Genomic DNA, 21,383 nt, shown 5'->3' with positions numbered 1-21,383 from the left:
CATTTTCATTTTGGATGTGCATCTGGCTTCCCCACTGGTTTCTGGCCCTTGAATTGGGTATCCACCAATGCTTCTGTTTTCTTGTGTTACCATCCAGTGTTCTGGTTATTCTTTTATGACGTTGTGACCCAAACAATTTTATTCCCAGGTTCCTTCGTTTTTTATCCGTAAGATTACCACCCAGGTTTTCTCTTTCATCAACATATCACTTTTCAACAGGTATGTAAATCTTAATCCTATTATGTATACCATCCTATTTTTGAAATGTTGATCAGTGAAGTCAGAAGCATTGAACCAAAATAATTTTCTTCAGTCTTCTACTACGACGAGAATGTTGCACATTTTCAAATGGAGAATATGTGAAATCTGGTTTAGCAGAACTAGAGAAATGGATTGTCAATGCAATGGAGGAGGTAAATAATGTTTGTATTAGTAAGCATGTTCTCCAGAGTTTAATGTTTTTGTTTTACTAGGAAGAGTGTACTGCGAAGGTAAAGTTTACATCACTATGAATCTGAACCTTTTCTAAATACAGTTTGCAGGAACCTCTTGGCACGAGCTAAATTATATTAGACAAGCAGTTGGATTTCTGGTATAAGCCCTAACTGGGTAATCAAAACCTGTAGTACTTAAATATTTTAAGTTGTCTTTATGTTAAGCATCTTGTGAATTGCTTAGGTCATACATCAGAAAAGGAAAAAGTCTCTAGAAGAGATAAGACAAGATCTTTGTCCGGTACAATATTCTTTCCTGCTGAAATATGCAGTATTTCTCTCCTGATGTCTTTTACACAATTCCAGCTTATTATGTCATCATGATATTGGACAGGCATTGACTGTTAGGCAAATCTATCGGATAAGTACCATGTACTGGGATGATAAATACGGGACTCAGAGTGTATCAAATGAGGCAAGTTTCTTCTCGTTTGTTGCAAAGCAGGTGCTACAATTTCCCATGGGTTCTGAATATTGTTTGGTTGCACAGGTTGTTGCTCAAATGAGGGAGATTTTAAACAAGGATTCTCAGAATCTAACGTCGAATTCGTTTTTGTTGGATGATGATTTGAGGTGAACTACTTGCACTTACCATATTACCTGAATTTTTTTTTCCATAAATGCATATCTAATTGGGCAAGTCTTGTTTGTGTTGTCATATGTGCTAGAACTTTATTGTTTTTGTTGGTAAATTGGATGCTTTGGTCATTGTGCTTTTCAGCAAGTTTGTTGGTATTATCGTCATTAATTCAGTGTTTTAGTACTTTGTCTATTGATGTAGTTAAACTTGCAATGTGTTAAAATATTTTAATATGTAAATATTGCAAGAAAGATCCCCATTTTTTTGTTATTCCAGAAATTCTGGTGATTTATACTTGATAATCAAATAATAAAATGAAGAAACTAGGTGGAAGAATTAGGGAAAACCACCATGAAAACTTTCATTGATCTGCAAAATATTTTGAAACAAGCAAAATCAGAATGCTTGATTAATTAATTCAGAGGAATAGGGAAGAATATATACACAAGGGTCCCTTATCTTATCTCCTATAATTTAGGAGAAGATTTAGGATTCTTTATCTCCTAAAAACTAGGAACAAACCAAACTTTAAATACAAATTTACAACAACTACTCTACAAGGATATGACTTATCCTTATATTATCAATCTCCTATTTTGAATTTCAAATCTTCTTGATCTCATCCAACACTCACCCTCGAGCTTAAGAATAGATGCAAGTCCTTCCTAGCTTGACTATTAGAGATTCGAACCCAGGTTTCATCATAGCTTTTGTGAACACATTTGCAATTTGATCCGTGGTTGGAACATAGGATAGAATTATTCCCCCTTCCTCAATTTCGCGCTTTATAAAATTCCTGTCAATCCTTACATGCTTCATACGATCATGCTAGACAGAATTTCTCACAATACTAATAGCAGACTTACTATCACTGTATACTCTTGTAGGTTGAGTCAAATGCATCCTTAGGTCCTCCATTAACCTTTCTAACCAAATTACCTCACAAATGCCTTGAGAGCTATTGCTCGGAATTTTGCCTTAACACTATTGCAAGCCACCACTGATTGCTTTTTCCTTCTCCAGGTCTCAACATTTCCCCATACCTTAGTGCAATAACTAATTGTTGACTTGTTGTCCTCTATAGAGCTTGCCTAATCTGCATCAACAAACCCTTCAATTCCTCGTTCCTTGGTCCTTTTAAGCATTAATCCTTTTCCAAGTGTTCCTTTTAGGTATCTAAGCACATGAAACACAGCATTCATGTGCTTCTTTGTAAGAGCATGCATGTATTGACTGATCTTGCTTACCGCATAGGTTATGTCGAGTCTGGTAAGAGACAAATAGATTAACCTGCCCACTAGTCTTTGGTATCTTTCTTTTTCAAATGAGATATCATCATCCTTCTCTTCAAATTTCTAGCCTTTGTCTAATGGGGTACTCACTGGTCTGCATGTCAACATACCTAGTCTTTGAGTAAATCCATGGTGTACTTTCTTTGAGAGATAAATAAGCCTTCCTTGCTTCTAGCAACCTCCATTCTTAGGAAGTACCTCATGAGTCCTAGGTCTTTCACCTCAAACTCGGCTCTCAGTTGCTCTTTCAGTATCTTGATACCTTGCTCATCATCACTTGTTACAATGATATCATCAACATAGACAATTAGTATAGACTTTCTTCCAATTTCTATGGCTTTCATAAACAAAGTATGGTCAGCTTGTCCTTTGTTTATACCCAAGTCGGATTAAGGTTAAGCTAAATTTCTTAAACCAAGCCTGAGGTGACAGCTTCAAACCATATAGAGATTTCTTCAGTTTACAAACCTTTCCTCCACAACCCATCTCATCTTCAAAACCTGGTGGAATTTTCATGCAGAATTCCTCATCTAAGTCCCCATTAAGAAATGCATTTTTTATATCAAACTGAAACAAAGGCCAATCCAAATTTACAACAATTGAGAGTATTACCCGAATAGAATTGAGTTTAGTTGTAGGGGCAAAGGTTTATTCATAGTATATCCCATAGGTTTGAGTAAACCCTTGTGCCACTAACCTTGTCTTATATCTTTCAATACTACCATTTGCATTGTGTTTGATGGTAAACACCCATTTATATCCCACGGTACTCTTATCTAGGGGTAATTCAACTATATCCCAAGTGTGGTTTCCAACCAAGGCCTTTATTTCTTCCATCACAGCTGCTTTCCACTTAGGATCTCCTATAGCTCCTTGAATATTTTTAGGAATTTCAGCACTATCAAGCCTTGCAATAAATGCTCTAAGTTGAGGAGACACTTTTGCATAAGTTAAATAATTGGACAAATGATATTTATGATGTTTAACACAAGATCTTACACCCTTTCAGAGAGCTATAGGTACTGCCTAGTCTAGCCCATATAGGTACTGCCCAGTCTAGCCCATCATCTTGAATAGTACCACTGGGTTGATCCTCATTCTCTTCTATTAATTCAGTCTCATTCCCTGTTAAATCAGCACCTGGTGCCAAAGGCTTTACATAAATCTATGGGTTGGATTACAGTAATACCTTCTCTCCAGTTGCTAAAATGGCCTATGTTCGCTTATTTCTCTCTATGGTTGCCACGCATCATTAGCCGCTCTATCAATTGGACATTAAGAATGTCTTTTTTCACAATGATTTGCAAGAGGAGGTTTACATGGAGCAACCACCTGGTTTTATTGCTCAAAGAGAGTCCAATGTAGTCTGCAAACTCAAGAAGTCTCTCTATGGCCTAAAACAATCTCTACGAGCGTGGTTCGACAGGTTCAGCACTGTGGTTCAAGCCTTTGGTCTCACTCGAAGTGAAGCTGATCATTCAGTTTTTTATCGATATTCTTCTTTTTTATGTATCTACTTCGTTGTTTATGTAGATGACATTGTTATCACAGGGAACGATCAGGTTGGCATACAAAATCTGAAGGAATATCTCTATTAGCACTTTCAGACTAAAGACCTAAGCAAAACAGAATGCTTGATTAATTAATTCTAGAGGAATAGGGAAGAATATATACACAAGGGTCCCTTATCTTATCTCCTATAATTTAGGAGAAGATTTAGGATTCTCTCTCCACTCTCCTCAAAACTAGGAACAAACCAAACTTAAAATACAAACCTTAAATACAAATTTACAACAACTACTCTACAAGGATAATGACTTATCCTTATCTTATCAATCTCCTATTTTGAATTTCAAATCTTCTTGATCTCGTCCAACATATTTATACACACAAGTCCTAAAAAATTTGCTAAAAAACCTCATAACTTTCCTCCTATATATTCTCCTATTTTATAGGAATAGATTAGAATAACTTAGCTATCTACTTTACAAATTTAAACCAACAATAATTAGGATAACTTATGACTAAATTATCCTTATTCTACCTTATTCTTCTGATTCAATTTTCTTATTACACTGAACTGTAGTCCCGAGCCTTTTATAATTCCTTAACTTCCTCCAACATTGCCCCTCAAGTTGAGGAATAAATGTCAATCATTCCCATCTTGCAATTTAAAACCTTGTTTTTGCATGGATTTAGTTAGGATATCTGCTTCTTGATCTTCAGTAGGAACATAAGTGAGTCTTTTGTCTCCTTCTTCAATCTCTTGCTTGACGAAATGCCTATCAATTCTAACATGCTTCATCCGGTCATGTTGCACTAGGTTGTTTACAATGTTGATAGCTGATCTGCTATTACTATAGAGTAGTTTAGGAGATGATATAGGCATAGAGAGATCTTTCATTAGTCTTTCTATCCATATTATCTCACAAATCCATTAAGCAATGGCTCGATATTTAGCTTCAACACTGCTATGAGCAACTTCTTGTTGTTTCTTGCTACTCCAAGTCACTAAATTCCCCACAACTTCATATAGTACCCTGATGTGGATCTACCATTCTCAATGGAACCTACCCAATCAGAATCTACAAAGCCAATAATTCCTCTATAGCAGTCCTTTTCCAGGTGTTTTCTTTGAGATACCTGAGAATATGGTAAGCTGCTTCAAGATGTCTTTTAGCTGGTAGATGCATGAATTGATTGATGATGCTCACAGCATAGGCAATATCCAGCCTTGTGTGAGATAAATAGATAAGCTTTCCTACTAAACGTTGATATCTCCCTTTGTCAACATGATATTCTTCTCTTTCTTCTTTATTCTTCCAATTGGGCTCTAAGGGAGTACTTGCTAGTTTACACCCTGGTTTGTCTATTACCCTGGTTTGTCTATTTCCCTTAGCAAATCTATGATGTATTTCCTTTGAGATATGAAGATGCCTTCCTTGCTTCTTGTCACTTCCAATCCAAAGAAGTATCTTAATTCCCCCAACTCTTTTACCTCGAATGCTTGTCTCAATTGATGCTTTAATTTCTCAATCTCTTGGTTGTTGTCTTCGATGATGATGATATCTACATAAACTTGCAAGTTTGTTCTCCTTCCATCCTCTTCAATCTTAGTGAAAAGAATGTGATCTGTCTGCCCTTGCTTGTATCCAAGCTTACGTAGGGTGTCACTAAATCTCTTAAACCAAGCTCTAGGAGATTGTTTAAGACTGTATAGTGATTTCTTTAGCTTGCATACTTTTCCTCGTGTCATTTTTCTCAAAACCCGGTGGTAATCTCGTATAGATTTTCTCTTCTAGCTCTCCATTCAAGAAAGCATTTTTAACATCCAATTGATGTAGTCTCCAGTCTAGATTTACTGCCAATGATAACAAAGCCCAGATGGAATTTAGTTTTAGCCACTGGAGCAAATGTTTCCTCGTAGTCCAAGCCCTGAGTTTGAGTGAATCCTTGAGCTACAAGTATGTTCTTGTACTTGTCAATACTCCCATTAGATTTGTACTTCATAGTGAACACTCACTTGCTACCCACTGCTTTCTTTCCCTCTAGTAGCTCCATAACTTCCCATGTATCATTCTTTTCCAAAGCTTTCATCTCCTCCATGACTGCTGCTTTCCATTTTTCATCTTATAGGGCCTGATAAATATCTCTAGGAATAGCCACACTATTAAGACTAACTATAAATGCTCTGTTTTGAGGAGATAATCTTGAGTATTCTAGATAATTTGAGATAAGATGTTTTGTACAAGATCTTACCCTTTTTCGTAGAGCAATTGGAATACCTAGATCATCTTCAAATATGTTCTGTATCCCAGTATCTCTTGCAGCCACATTTTTTGGACTTATCTCCAGATTAGATGATTTAGTTAGCTGAGGATCACAAGGCTGCCTTGAATAAACCATTAGTGGTGGTTTATTTTGGACCTAATCATCTTCTTGAATTTTGGTGTGCTCTTTCTCTCCCCCTTGATGGTTTAGGGCTGGAGGAATGGAATCTGAACTGGATTAAGGACTGATTTGAAGAGTTTCAGGATTAAGGACAAGGGTTGGTAATGGATCAATGAGTGGAGTAGGAGAGGAATAATCAGGTATAGGTATGATTGTACGCCAACCATCACAAGCGATAATGAAATTTTGATTAATGGGGTTATAACATTTATATCCTTGCTGAGTAGGAGAATAACCAACAAATATGTACTTGAGTGCTTTACGGTCCAATTTGGATTGAGTAAGTTGTTTTTTGTGTACAAAAACAATACATTCAAAAACCTTAGGAGAAATAGAGTTTTGAACCTTGGTATGGTGAGGAAAGGATTCAAGAAACACATGTAAAGGAGTTTTAAACTCTAGAATTTTTGGAGGGAGTCTATTGATGAGATAGGCTACTGTAAGGAAAGCTTCTCGCCAATAGATATTTGGAACTGATTGAGTGAACATTAGGGCTCTTGTTGTCTCAAGAAGATGCCAGTTCTTTCTTTCAACTATCCCATTTTATTGGGGATTGTAAGGACATGAGTTTTGGTGAATAATACCATGCTCATTTAGGTACTGACTGAATGCATTAGAAAAGTACTCTCGACCATTATCAGATCTTAGTATATGAATAGGTGATTGAAAAACATTTTTGACCATTTGAAGAACCTTTTGAAAACAGGATAGGTTTCAGATTTGTCTTTCATTAGGAACACCCAGCAGACTCTTGTGTGGTCATCAATAAATGTGATGAACCATCCTGTGTTTGTTAGGTTAGGAGTCTCAGTTGGTCCCTAAATGTCTGTCACGAACTGGTCGGTGACAAGCTGGTTACGCTCCGAATAAGAATGAGAGTAGGAAGAGAAGGATAGAAGAATGAGTTAGTCAGGGAGAGTAGAGAGAAGAGAAGGAATGAGAGTAGGGAGAAATTCTGTTTCAATTGATAGATGCCTTCTCCAGAGAACTTTGGAGAGGATATATGCTAGCTGGAGGTAGGGAGAGTCGATCGTAGCAGATTCCCATCCCCAGGCGGTTACAACAACCTTTTTGTCCTATTCGCCTACCTTGCACGTGGCCTAAACTAATTCATAATAGAAATTACAGAATAGCAATAAGGCAACATTTGGCTACTACAAAAAGAAAAAAAAAAAGATTCTCGGCTGATTCATCCCTTGACAATTCTCCCCCCTTAACAGATTTCTTGTCCTCAAGAAATTTGGGGTAAGCTAGCCGCCCTCGGGAACTTTTTAAGCAATTCTGGCAGATATTCCCAAGAATTATTTTCTGCTGACCTTCCCTTCCATTTGATTAACACTTGAATAAGTGGCGCTCCCTGATGGTAATTTACTCTCTTGTCCAGCACAACCTCTGGTTCTTCCAACACATCTCCTTCCTTTGGTAGTGGGGGCAATGTTGAGTTCACCCGTTCCGTGCCCACTGCCTTCTTGAAGAGAGAAACATGAAAGACGGGGTGTATGTGCGATTCTTCAGGCAATTGTAACTGGTAGGCCACCTTACCCACCTTAGCCAAAATAGTGAAGGGTCCATAGTAGCGGGGCTGAGCTTAGACACTTGCTCCCGTGTGATGAACTTCAAATGGGCATGCTTCAGCTTCAAATAAACCTTCTCCCCCTCAGAAAATTCTCTCTCGCTCCTCCTTCGGTCAGCCACCTGCTTCATTCTGTTTTGTGCAGACTCCAACTCCTGTTTTAGCTGCCTTAGGACTTCTCTCCTTCGTTGCAAATATTCTTCAACCGCGGCTGCCGTGGTGTGCTCGCCCATAGCTGGTAGGAGGGGTGGTTTATACCCAAAAAGAGCTTCAAATGGAGATGTTTTGAGGGAGGAGTGATGGTTAGACTTATACCACCATTGTGCTAAAGTCAGCCATCTATGCCATTCCTTCGGTTGTAGGATACACATGCACCTCAAGTATGCTTCCAAACTTTGGTTTACCCTCTCGGTTTGCCCATCGGACTGAGGGTGGTAAGCCGTAGACATACCCAATTTTATCCCCATAGCCTTCGTCAGCTCTTGCCATAGAAGGCTTGTAAAAATCTTGTCTCAGTCCGAAATTATTATTCTAGGAACACCATGTAATGTCACCACTCGGTCTAAGAAGACCCTAGCCACTTCCTTGGCCATGTAAGGATGGACAAGGCCTATAAAATGGGCGAACTTGATTAGCCTATCAATGATTACCAGAATGCTGTCCCTACCTTTAGACCTGGGTAATCCCTCCATGAAATCCATTGAGATGCTTGACTAGGCTTGTTCCGGTATGGGTAGTGGTTGTAACAGTCTCGGGTAGGCTACATTCTTAGACTTGCATCTCTTGCAAATATCGCAGGCCATTACAAATTCTTTTACCTCTGTCTTCAGTCTCGGCCAGTAGAAGAGCTGCTTTATTCGTAGGTAAATGTTTTGAATTCCAGAGTGCCCTCCTATCGGTGATTCATGTAGTGCTTGTAGAATCTTCCTTTTGAGGCTGACACTATTGCCTATTACGATTCTGCCTTGATACCTTAATAACCCGTCCACTAAGGTGTACCCTTCTTGTTCCTGTGAGCCAATTGCCACTCTTTCTAACATTTCCGCTACCTTTGCATCCCCTTCATAGTTGCTTATCACTTCCTTGCACCAATCCGGAATTATGGCTGTCATAGCTGCATTGCTTCCTTCCTCATGACACCTCGAAAGCGCATTAGCAGCCTTGTTCTCTTTACCCTTCTTGTATTGAATTGAGTAGTCCAAACCCATCAACTTAGCCATCCCTTTCTTTTGTAGCTGGGTTTGGAGTTTCTGCTGTAATAGAAATTTTAAACTTTCGTGATCAATTTTGATCACAAATCTGCCACCTTCTAGATAATGCCTCCACCGATCCACTGCCATTAACACTGCTAGGAATTCTTTTTCATAAATGCTGAGTCCTTGATGTTTAGGGCTCAATACCTGACTTAGGAACGCCAGTGGCCTACCCTCTTGTACCAGCACCGCCCCAACTCCAGTCCCACTAGCATCCGTTTCCAGCACAAAGGATTTTCTGAAATCTGGTAATCCCAAAATCGGCACCCTGCTCATGGCCTCCTTCAGCCTTTGAAAAGCCTCCTCTGCCTTGATATCCCAGCCGAATCCCCCCTTCTTCAATAATTCAGTTAGGGGCTTGCTAATTGTCCCATAGTTTTACACAAACCGACAGTAGTAACCGGTTAACCCTAGGAATCCCCTCAGGGCCCTAACCGAGGCAGGCCTTGGCCAATTTGTCATAGCTTCTATCTTCCTTGGATCGGTGCTCACTCCTTCCTTTGATATAATATGCCCCAAATACTCTATTTGTCCTTGACCAAATGCACACTTAGATTTCTTAATGAAGAGTTGATTAGCCCTGAGGATATCGAGGGTAGCCTTAAGATGGCTCAAGTGTTGCTCAAAGGTAGGACTATAGACAAGTATATCATCAAAGAATACAAGTATAAATTTTCGAATATGTGGCTCAAATATTCTGTTCATGAGGGATTGGAAAGTGGCTGGGGCATTGGTAAGCCCAAATGGCATTACCAAGAATTCAAAGTGCTCGTGGTGGGTCCTAAAGGCTGTTTTATGAATATCTTCGGGATTCATCCTAATTTGGTGGTATCCCGAACGTAAATCTAGTTTAGAAAAGTATTGAGCAGCATGCAATTCGTCTAATAGGTCCTCTATCAAGGGTATGGGAGATTTATCTTTGATGGTCATGGCATTAAGTAGGCGGTAATCTACACAAAATCGTCGTGATCCATCTTTCTTTTTAACTAAGAGAACGGGAGAGGCAAATGGGCTTTGGCTGGGTCGAATTATGGCTTGTTGAAGCATGTCTCTTACCATCTTTTCTATCTCATTTTTCTGAGTTGGGGGGTACCGATAGAATCTGCTGTTGACAGGTTCGGTGTTGGGTTTGAGATGGATAGAATGGTCAAATGATCTGGTTGGGGGCAAGGATTTAGGTTCGGTGAAGAGATCCTCATAGTCTATCAACAATTCATTAATAGTTTCTAAGTAATGTACTTGGTCTGGACCCCCTGGCGGTGTGCTGACAGTCAGGCTTATCTCATTTTGAACCTCCATCCCTTCTTCCACGGCCATCATCGAGAAGAATTGAGCCAGCTGATTCCACCTTCCTTTGAACACTCTTTGTAGCCACTTTCCTGAAATCATCTTACAAGTTCCAGCTTCTCTTTTGCCCGATAAAGTCATCCTCCTACCCTCCTTTTCAAAGGACACTTCCATTTTGTTAAAATCGAAGCTGATGGGGCTAACCCCTTTCATCCAATCCACCCCAAGGACTACATCACAACTTCCTAGCTACAGTTGTCTTAGATCCGCCTCAAACCTTTCTCCCTGCATTTCCCAGCAAAAACCGTTACACGACGACTTGCTCAAAACCTTTTGGCCATTGGCTACTGTCACACTTAAGGGAATTGTCCCTGCCAGTTGACAGTTCAACCTTCGGGCCGTGCTTTCATCAAGGAAGCTGTGGGTGCTCCCACTATCAATCAGAATCATGAGGTTACCCCCTTTGGCTTGTCCCTTCACCTTGATGATTTTGTTGTTAACTACTCCTTTTAGGGCGTGGATGGAAATCTCTCCATTATCTTCCTCTTCTAGGCCTTCACAATCTCCATCCTTTGCCTCCCTTTCTTCCTGGGTATCATCTCCTTCTAGTAGTAGGATTTGTCTTTTACATTGATGTCCAACGTGGTATTTATCCCCACAACGGAAGCAGAGGTCAGCGATTCGCCTCTGTTCCCTCAATTGATCTCCATGCGGCAACGAGCCAGCGCCCCCTACACCTCTACTTCCACCACTTACCCTCACTGGTTCTCTAGTGTAACCTTTTCCCCTCAAGTTGGAGGCTCCCGCGATCACCCCTCTTGTTTGCTGCCTTTGTTTTTTTAATAGCGCCTCCACTGCTAGCTCCTGTAAGCGGGCACTCTCTGCTGCTTGTTCCACCGTTCGGGGCCTTAGTACCTTGACCGTCGGTCTCAGCTCCTTGTTGAGTCCACTCAGATAGCTGGACACAAAGTATGTCTCGGATAGGTGGGGGTTATGCTGGAGCATGAGAGACCTCAGCTCTTCGAACCGCACCTGATATGTCTCCACACTACCGGTTTGTTTGAGCTTGTTGAATTCCTCTATGACGTCCACCATGCTCCTCTCCCCAAACCTTTCACACACCTTCTCCGAAAATTCTTCCCAAGTACAACCCCTTCTCCGCCTTATGCATCCTTGATACCAGGCATCAACCACCTCATTGAAGTAAGCGGATGCCAGCGACACTCTCTGTCCGTTGGAAATGTTGTACCAATCAAACATCCTCTCACATTTTCGTAACCACCATCTGGGATTCACCCCCTCGAATGTGGGAATGTCCACCCAAGGCATGGGAAATCCTGGTTGGTGGTGGATATTACCCTGACCATTCCTTCCGTCGTGGATTAATCCATCCAAGACGTCATCGGGTTCCACTCCCAACTCCACAGCTCCATGGACACCCGCTTCCCGATTCCCTTGAAGGATCGGTTCTGTTCTCTCCCTAGGAGGAAATTCAAGTGATAAACTTACTTGGTTCTGGCGACCGAACATTAACATAAACTGCTTCATTTGAGCTGCCAAATCCTCTCGTACCCGCATTATGGAGCCTTCAAGTCTCCTCTCCAGTCCTTCTATGGAGCTTTCCACCCTCCGATCCATTGCCGCAATAGCTTCGTGACTTCGGTTAGCTCCTAACTCCAATTGCTCTATCCGATTGTGGGTGTCGGACATAGTTGAGCTGAACTGTTGCACTTGCGTCTCCAATGCCTTCATTCGGGTGCCTTTCGCCATCGCCTTAATCCTAGCTCGGCCGAGGAAGGTGGCTTTGATACCAATTTGTCACGAACTGGTCGGTGACAAGCTAGTTACGCTCCGAATAAGAATGAGAGTAGGAAGAGAAGGATAGAAGAATGAGTTAGTGAGGGAGAGTAGAGAGAAGAGAAAGAATGAGAGTAGGGAGAAATTCTGTTTCAATTGATAGATGCCTTCTCCAGAGAACTTTGGAGAGGATATATGCTAGCTGGAGGTAGGGAGAGTCGGCCGTAGCAGATTCCCATCCCCAGGCAGTTACAACAACCTTTTTGTCCTATTCGCCTACCTTACACGTGGCCTGAACTAATTCATAACATAAATTACAGAATAGCAATAAGGCAACATTTGGCTACTACAAAAAGAAAAAAAAAAGGATTCCCGGCTGATTCATCCCTTGACAATGTCACTATGAACCAAATGAAATGGTTTTGAAAGTTTATAGGTATGATTAGGATGGGAACTCTTTGTTTGCTTTGCAAGGATACAATATTCACAATAGAAATTTTGAATTTTATTGTTGGAAAGAGGAAGGATACAAAACTCTAAGATACTCAAAGTTAGGATGTCCTTATCGTTGATACCATAACATTAATTCAGATTCTAAAACAGTAGCTAAAGAGGATAGAATAGGTAACCTAAATTCTGTAGGATGATCAAGTCTTGAAATTTGATAAAGTCCTCCCTTCTCCTCAGTTTTGCCAATCATCTTCTTCGAGGATAGATCCAGAAAAACGCAATGAGAGTGAAAAAATATCACTGAGCAATTCCTTTCTTTAGTTATTTTACTAATTGATAGCAAGTTACAACTTAAATTAGGTACATAAAGTACTGATTTTATGGTTAAGCCTGCTATGTAAGCTATTCCTATCCCTTGGGCTAAGGAGGTTGTCCCATCAACCATAAACACAACAATGCCTTGATCACAAGGTTAATTATTGGATAAAATTTTAAGAGAACATGTTATGTGGTTTGATGCTCTAGTGTTTATGATCCAAAAGTTTGTAGGAAACCTTTGAGAAAGTAGAGTGACTTGTATTACCTTGTTTTGCCAAGGATACCACTAGATTGTTGTCTGCACTTTCAGCCACCTTATGCACCTTAGTTTGGCTTAGTAACTGTTGTAGGGCCTTCAATTGATCTGTTGTTAGAGAAACAGTAGTTGAATTCCTTTTTTATACTTCTACCATGCACGTGGACTGACCTCCCTTTTGTTGATTTCTTGGTTTCCAATTTGCTGGCTTTCCATATATCTTCCAGTAGTTTCCTTAGTATGATAGGGCTTATTGCAGTGGTCACACCACCGCTTATCTTTTTGCATCTCTCTTTTAGTTGTGATAGGAAACTTTCATCGAGATATGTTCAAGGCAAAATTCTAAATATATACCTCACTGTTTGAATGACTAGAAGTAGGCAACATCACTTTGTTCCTACTCTCTTCTCTTCTTACTTCAACAAATACTTCTCTCATAGATAGAAAAGGCTTAGTCCCGAGTAATTTGCCTCTTACTTCATATAAATCTGGGTTTAGACTCTTTCCTTTTCCACCATCTTGTCATACTTTCTTCCATCCGCAGGACACTCCCATGTAATCTCATAGAAAAGGTCCATCTCCTACCATAATTCAATTAAGGTATTATAATACTTAGTAACAGAGTTATTACCTTGCTTTGTGCTTCGGATAATAGACCAAACTTAAAAACTTTGGGTAATGTTTTCAAGATCTGAGTAAATCTCTTTGATAGTCTTCCAAATCTCACTAATTGTCTTGTAGAATAAATAGATTCTTCCAATCTTGGGTTCCATAGAGTTTACTAGCCAGGCCATAACAATAGCAGTTTCTGTCTCCCATACTCCATAAGTTGCTAACTCGGGGCTTGGCTTTGCAATATCTCCTATTAGATAGCCTACTTTACCCTTCCCTCGAACTATTAGCATAGTTGATTGAGATCACTCTCAGAAGTTGGTTCCATTCAGCTTATGTAGAGTAATTTGGAGTGAATGACTATCAAAGGCTGTTAGAGTGATTGGAGCTTAACTGTTCTTCATTGGAAGAGGATTAGTGGTTGAAGTCACACTTGTTGTTGGAATCTCAGCCATTGCGTGAGATTAAGAGTCCTATTTGGCATAGAATGCTAGCTATCGGGTGTCAAAAAAACGTGGCTCTGATACTGTTGGCGATAGCAGATTCCTGAGAGTCCTATCAAAGGTAGACTTTTATCTCTATCTTCTCTTAGTATTTATTCATATGTATTATCAATTTCTTATTTTCTATTTTATTGTATTTTATCTGATATCTTCCTACAAATTAGGAGAAATATTAGGGAGTAGTATTGAAGTAGGAGTCTTTAGGGTCCAAGAGTGTATGTCTATAAGAAAACTCTTGTATCAGTTTTTCTATATATGAAGAATTAGATTGATTTCTTCTACATGGTATCAGAGACAGGTTATCTAGGGTTTTAATTTTACCTAGTTTTTCATTACCTGGTACTGTTTGGTACTGTTTTTACGTGGCTTTCATTGCCGCGCCTCTTGGTTTGTAACAGAACGTTGCCTTCGTGGTCTTCTTCTTTTCTTCATCTAGCGCCTGCCTTCATTGCAGATTTTTTTCTTCTTCCATCAGTGAGTGATCTCGGAAGCCTTTGACAGTATGACAGAGACATCCGAGATAAACCCTGCATCCTCCATTCCTTCTCCTAGCATAACCGAAGATCTAAATCCTGTAGACTCTACTCCTATGGCTGTCGAATTGCCAACTCTTCATTTATCCTACCGATTAGATGGTATGAATCGTCTTCAATGGGCTCAACTAGTCAGAACTCTCCTCAAGGGCCGAAGCAAAGGAAGTCTCTTGACAGCAGATCCACCGAAAGAAGACCCATCCTTCATAGCATGGGATGTGGAAGATTCAAGAATTCTGTCATGTCTGTGGAGTACAATGTAGCCATACATAAGTAGGAACTATATGTTCCTAAACACAACCAAGGAAGTGTGGGAAACCATCCAGCAAACCTTCTCCAAGGTTAGAGATGCATCAGTGATCTTTGAGGTAAGAACAAAGATCAACTCCATTAAACAAGGGCCGCTAACAGTGACCGAATACTTCAACCAAATGAGGGGCTTATGGTTGGAACTCGATCAGTATCAAGCAATTAAAATGGTGTACAAAATAGATGTTGTTGCCCTTCATCAAATTGTGGAGAGAGATCGAATTGTAGAGTTCCTAGCCAGCTTGAATCAAGAGTTTGATCAAGTTCGGGTACAAGTCCTAGGTAAGGACAAACTTCCTAGCCTAAATAAGGTTTTTGCCATCATTCGAAGTGAGGAGAATAGAAGAAGTGCGATGCTTACTGATTATAGTCCTGAAGGATCAGCCCTCTTTATCAAAAACAAAGAGGGAGATGGGATGAGGTTTGGGAGATCAATCACCCAAACAAGGAATACAAATCGAGAAGGACAATAGTGTACTCATTGCAAGAAGCCCTGGCATATTAGGGAAACTTGTTTTAAATTACATGGAAAGGAGGCTGTGTTGAAGAAGATTTGGAGGATTCAAGAATATGAGATCTCAAAGTTATCTCTCAAGAAAGGATCCGGAAGAAAAGGGTGAAAAATAAGAGCCAGCGGAGGCTGATCTAAAGCTGTTAAATGCTGAAGAACTCAGCAAACTAAAAGCCTTCCTAAGAACCTTCCAAGATGAGCTTCATGTTCCACTGATCAGCAAGGTATATCTCTAACCAATTGTTCTTTTTCAGCGTCGAAAATTGATAGGGATAACATGTGGATCCTTGATTCGGGAGCCACGGATCACATGACACCTAATCCCAATTTTTTTGAGACCTATGAGCATGACACAAATCACCATTGCAAATGGTGTATCAGTCCCTATTACCGGAACAGGTACCATTCACATCAGCCCTTATTTAACCCGCAGTCATGCTCTTTATGTCCCAAATTTGACTACCAATATGATTTCTATTCATCAATTAACCAAAGATCTAAACTGCTATGCTGTTTTTTCTTCTCATTTGTGCAAGTTTTAGGCCAAGGACATGGGGAAGATGATTGGTGTGGCTAAAAAGTATAATGGGTTGTACATTTTGCAACGAGAGAATCCTAACACAAAAAGAAAAAGGCTTGGGATGGCATATTCCACTAAAACCTCTACTGATTTCTCCTCAATTTGGCTCCACCATCTTAGATTAGGCCATCCTCCTTTCATTTTATTAAAGAACATGTTCCCTAGTTTGTTTAGAAACCTAGAGCCTAGTGATTTTCAATGTGATGTGTGTGTCATGGTGAAGCACTATTGAGTGACTTACCCTATCAGCACTAAATTATCTTCTAAACCATTCTTCTTAGTCCATTCGGATGTTTGGGGACTATCTAAAATTTCAAATTGTCCACGAGCTAGGTGGTTCATCACCTTCATTGATGATTGCACTAGAATGTGTTGGGTGTACCTTTTAAAAGACAAATCTTCCATTGGGTCTACTTTACAACACTTTTGCAAAATGATTCTCACTCAATTTGGCACATCAATTCAACAATTTCGGACTGATAATGCAAAGGATTATTTTAACAATCCCTTGCATCTATTTTTCAAAAAAGAAGGTATTATTCATGAATCTTGTGTGGACACCCCCCAACAAAATGGAGTGGCTGAGAGAAGGATGAGACACCTTCTCAATGTCACTCGCACTCTTCTTCACCATCATCAAGTTCCAAAACAATTTTGGGGGGAGGTTGTGCTAACAACAACTTATGTGATAAATAGAGTGTCATCTAGGGTCCTAAAACATCAAAGTCCTCTCCAAAAATTAGCCTCCTTCTATCCTGATTTTTCTTTGCATTCTCAACTGCCACTTAGAGTCTTCGGGTGTGTGTGTTTTGTTCACATTCCTAAAAACCACCGGGACAAGTTTGATCCAAGGGCTCATAGGTGTGTCTTCCTAGGCTATTCTCCTACTCAAAAGGGCTACAAATGCTACTGTCCTACCCTAAGGAAGTTCTATGTGTCTAAGGATGTTACATTCCATGAAAATGAGTCGTACTTTGCCCCTCTTCAAACCAGCAGTTAGGGGGAGCCTAATTTCAGCAAAAATCCAGCCTCTGAAACTTTTGTTCCCTTAGTAGAAACCAGCCCTTTGGACCTTCACTGCCCTTCCATCATGAACCAGCCTCTATTCCCAATGTCTAGTAGTGACCATCAACCAGCCCATGTCATTTCCCAGCCATCTCCAATTCGGTACAAGGGTTCTCCATTTGTTTACAAAAGACGATAGCACATCTCTACTCAGTAGCCCATCCAATCATCAGTCCCTTGTCTAGCCCTGGAACCTACATCAAGTGAAGATGATGCTCTAGCAGAGTGCAGTCCATGCCTCGAACCTACTGACCTTGATCTCCCTATTGCTCTCCGAAAGGGAATTAGATCACGTACTCAACATCTCATGTCCAATTATTTATCCTATCATCGCCTATCATCTAGCCACCAAGGATTTCTCTCTTCATTGGATGTTATTGTTATCCCAACATCAATAGAAGAAGCTCTAAAGAACCCTAAGTGGAAAGAAGCTATGCTAGAGGAGATGTGGGCACTTAACAAAAATCATACTTGAGATCTCGTGGCCAAACCCAAGGGTGTTAAGCTGGTTGGCTGCTGGTGGATATTTAATGTGAAATTCAAAGCTGATGGTACTCTTGACCGGTACAAGGCAAGGTTGGTTGCCAAGGGCTACACCCAATCCTATGGCATTGATTACCTTGAAACTTTTGCCCCGGTCGCAAAGATGACTTTTGTTCGGGTTCTTATTTCATTGGCAGCAATACATGGGTGGCAACTCTAGCAATTTGATGTGAAAAATGCATTCTTGCATGGGGATTTAGAGGAGATATTTATGGAACTACCTCCTTGTTTTCACCAGGAAGGGGGAGGAAGAGTATGTAGATTTAAAAAGGCCTTCTATGGGCTCAAACAATCTCCACGTGCTTGGTTCGGCTAGTTCTCTAAAGTTATGCTATCTATGGGATATCATCAAAGCAGGGGGGATCATACTCTCTTTATCAAGCATCATGGTGATCTGATGACAGCTTTATTTGTATATGTGGATGATATTGTGGTTACTGGTAATGATACTGCTGAACAAGTAATCTTAAAACAGAACTTGGCTAAAGAATTTGAAATTAAAGAACTTGGGGTGCTGAAATATTTCTTGAGCATTGAGGTTGCATACTCAAAAGATGGCATATTCTTGTCACAAAGAAAGTATATTATGGACTTACTTATAGAAACAGGGCTTCTAGGGGGAAAAGGATCTAGCATACAGTTGCAAGCAAATACCAAAGATGAGGTGATAGATAAATGGAGGTTTCAACGTCTGGTGGATAGGCTTATTTATCTCTCACATAGTAGACCTGATTTAGCATTTGCAGTGAGCTTTGTAAGTCAATTTATGCATAATCCCCCCTCAGAACATATGCAAGCAGTAAGGAGGATTTTGAATTATCTTAAAGCTACACTAGGTAAGGGAATCTTATTTACCCCAGGGGATGTTTTAAAGATTCAAGGATATGTGGATGCTGACTATGGGGGGTCTCTAGTTGATAGGAGATCCACAATTGGGTATTGTGTGTTCCTAGGGGGTAATCTGGTATCTTGGAGAAGCAAGGAGTTGTAGCAAGATCAAGTGCAGAAGCTGAGTTTCGAGCTATGGCTCTAGGAGTATGCGGATTTCTATGGTTGCAAATAGTACTAGAAGATCTAAAAATTCTAGTACAAAGACCCATTGAGTTGCTATGTGATAACCAGTTAGCAATCAGTATAGCTCATAATTTGGTCCAACATGACCAGACAAAACATATTGAGATTGATCATCATTTTCTTAAAGAAAAGCTTGATTCCAGTCTCCTCAATATCTCATATGTGCTATCAAGGTGTCAAGTGGTTGATATTCTACAAAAGGATTGCCGCACAATTTAAAGACCTAGTATCCAAGCTAGGGATGAGTGATATACATTCCCCAGCTTGAGGGGGCGTGTTGGGGATAGCAGATTCCTGAGAGTCCTATCAGAGGAAGACTTTTATCTCTATCTTCTCTTAGTATTTATCCATGTGTATTATCAGTTTTTTATTTTCTATTTTATTGTATTTTGTAATCTGACCTCTTCCTACAAATTAGGAGAGATATTAGGGAGTAGTATTGAAGTAGGAGTCTTTAGAGTCCAAGAGTGTATGTATATAAGAAAGCCCTTATATCAGTTTTTCTATATATGAAGAATTAGATTGATTTCTTCTACAAATACCATGAAGAAACTAGGTAGAAGAATTAGGGAAAACCACTGTGAAAACTTTCATTGATCTACAAAATATTTAAACGCAAAAGTCCTAAAAAATCTGCTAAAAGACCTCCTAACTTTTCTCCTAGATACTCACCTATTTTATAGGAGTAGATTACAATTTAGCTATCTACTTTACAGATTTAAACCAACAATAATTAGGATAACTTGTGACTAAGTTATCCTTATTCTACCTTATCCTTCTGATTGAATTTTCTGATTACAATGAACTGTAATCCCGAGCCTTTTATAATTCCTTAACTTCCTCCAACATAAAATTATAAATTTAGCTGTCATATTCTTGTGGATGTTGCCACTTCTGCCAAGAGAGAATGCAAAACCCTGTTTAAAGTTTTTACCATGGAAATGAAGCCCAAAACATGGTCTTGTCCAGATGCTATGTTACTTTGACTGGAAACTTTCTGTCTATTAATTCGCTATTGTTTTGTTGCAGCATTCCATTCTCAACTGAAGATATATATATGGCACTGCCAGCATTCGATCCTTCAGATATTGAACTGCCATCATTATTGTCTAAATATCCTTGTGCACAGTTTCTGGTGCAGCACACAAAGTAAATCTTCCAGCTTAATGTGAATGGAATATGCCCATATCTCGAGCCTGAGATAGATTGGTCATGTTGACCCAACAAGTATCAGTATATTTTCAAATATGTGGCCATTGCAGTGGCAAGATTAACTTGTCATACTGCTGGAATGAGGTGAAATATATCCCATTTTATCGCAAAAGATTCATTTAGAAGTCAGATTGAATAGGGCACCCTTTGCCCTCCACCTCTACTAACTACACGTGTTAGGTAGAGCATTGTACAGGAAGAAAGATAGCAATGTGCTTAGAAAGCTTCTCTATTCTATGAAGCTTAGTTTTTTAGCACTGTACAGTGTGTTCATATTTGAAATGCATTCATGTTGTATTTTGCACTTACGTTGTAACCATCGTTTCTGTATCCCTCAGTTGGTTAGAACATTTGACTCTCATGTACTGTAACAGTGTAAATGTTTGATACAAACGCAATTACTTTGATTATTTGGCAATGGTCATTCACATTCAGGTTTAGAGTCACAACTGTATGTACCCAGTTTCATGGTTGTTTAGTTAAATGTGTAGACGTCTTGTTTGATTTAGTGGTTCATGTTATTTGAGTGATTTGCTGGAATTTTCACATCACTTCATATGAGCCCTTTAAGGTATTTGTGCATGATGGAACCTAAAATTAATTTGGTAAAGCAGTAGAGGCTGCTACTGTTGTGATTGTCAAACAGGGGCAACTTCTTTGATCTTTTTCATTTGTTAATTTGTAAATCTTTATACTATGAAGCTAAATCTTAGTTGTCTGCACCATCTACCCCTTTCTCATCAATGTTGTTGCTGTTGACCATTGCCTTTACCATAAGTCTCCCTCACTGTTGACGACTTCCCGCCATTCTCATTGCTAACACCATTTTTCTCTGTCTTTCTCTCCGTCTTCATCATTTATGTCTCTTACCATCAAAGACTCCTCGCCATTCTCATCATTGACGCCATCATTCTTTGTCATTCTTGTCGCCTTGCCATCCATTTCTCTTGCTGTCAACACTTCTTTTTGGCCATTATCACTACTTCTATCGCCTTCATCACTACCTCCACTATTCGTTTGTGTCACTGCTCTATCTTCTTGTAAGAGCAATAATTACTCCATTGATCATCTATCATTGAGCTTGAGATCGAGCCAACTTGAATTTAAGCTCGTTTAACATAATAAACGAGTTTTTAGCAAGTCGAATTTGAACTTAGTAAATTCTTAACAAGTTAGAGCTCAATTTTTTC

The 21,383-nt window shown here is 39.7% G+C and overlaps 1 protein-coding gene across 2 annotated transcripts in view; it reads left to right on the top strand.

Moving 5' to 3' along the window:
• The window catches only part of LOC127813300 (myosin-15), a 145,619-nt gene extending 125,016 nt beyond the window's left edge, over positions 1–20,603 (top strand). For both annotated transcript variants that reach the window (XM_052354213.1, XM_052354214.1), the window contains 7 exons: positions 149–219; positions 314–413; positions 536–592; positions 679–735; positions 829–909; positions 985–1,067; positions 20,011–20,603. In XM_052354213.1, the coding sequence (XP_052210173.1) occupies positions 149–219; positions 314–413; positions 536–592; positions 679–735; positions 829–909; positions 985–1,067; positions 20,011–20,134 (573 nt within the window). In that variant the 3' untranslated portion in view covers positions 20,135–20,603. The remainder of the gene's footprint in view (positions 1–148; positions 220–313; positions 414–535; positions 593–678; positions 736–828; positions 910–984; positions 1,068–20,010) is intronic.
• The last annotated feature ends 780 nt before the right edge of the window (positions 20,604–21,383 follow it).

The sequence above is a fragment of the Diospyros lotus genome, chromosome 11 (genome assembly GCF_014633365.1).
Source record: "Diospyros lotus cultivar Yz01 chromosome 11, ASM1463336v1, whole genome shotgun sequence".
In the NCBI taxonomy this organism is placed as follows: domain Eukaryota; kingdom Viridiplantae; phylum Streptophyta; class Magnoliopsida; order Ericales; family Ebenaceae; genus Diospyros; species Diospyros lotus.
Note: the sequence above shows the minus strand (reverse complement) of the source record. Positions and strands in the feature narration are given on the sequence as shown.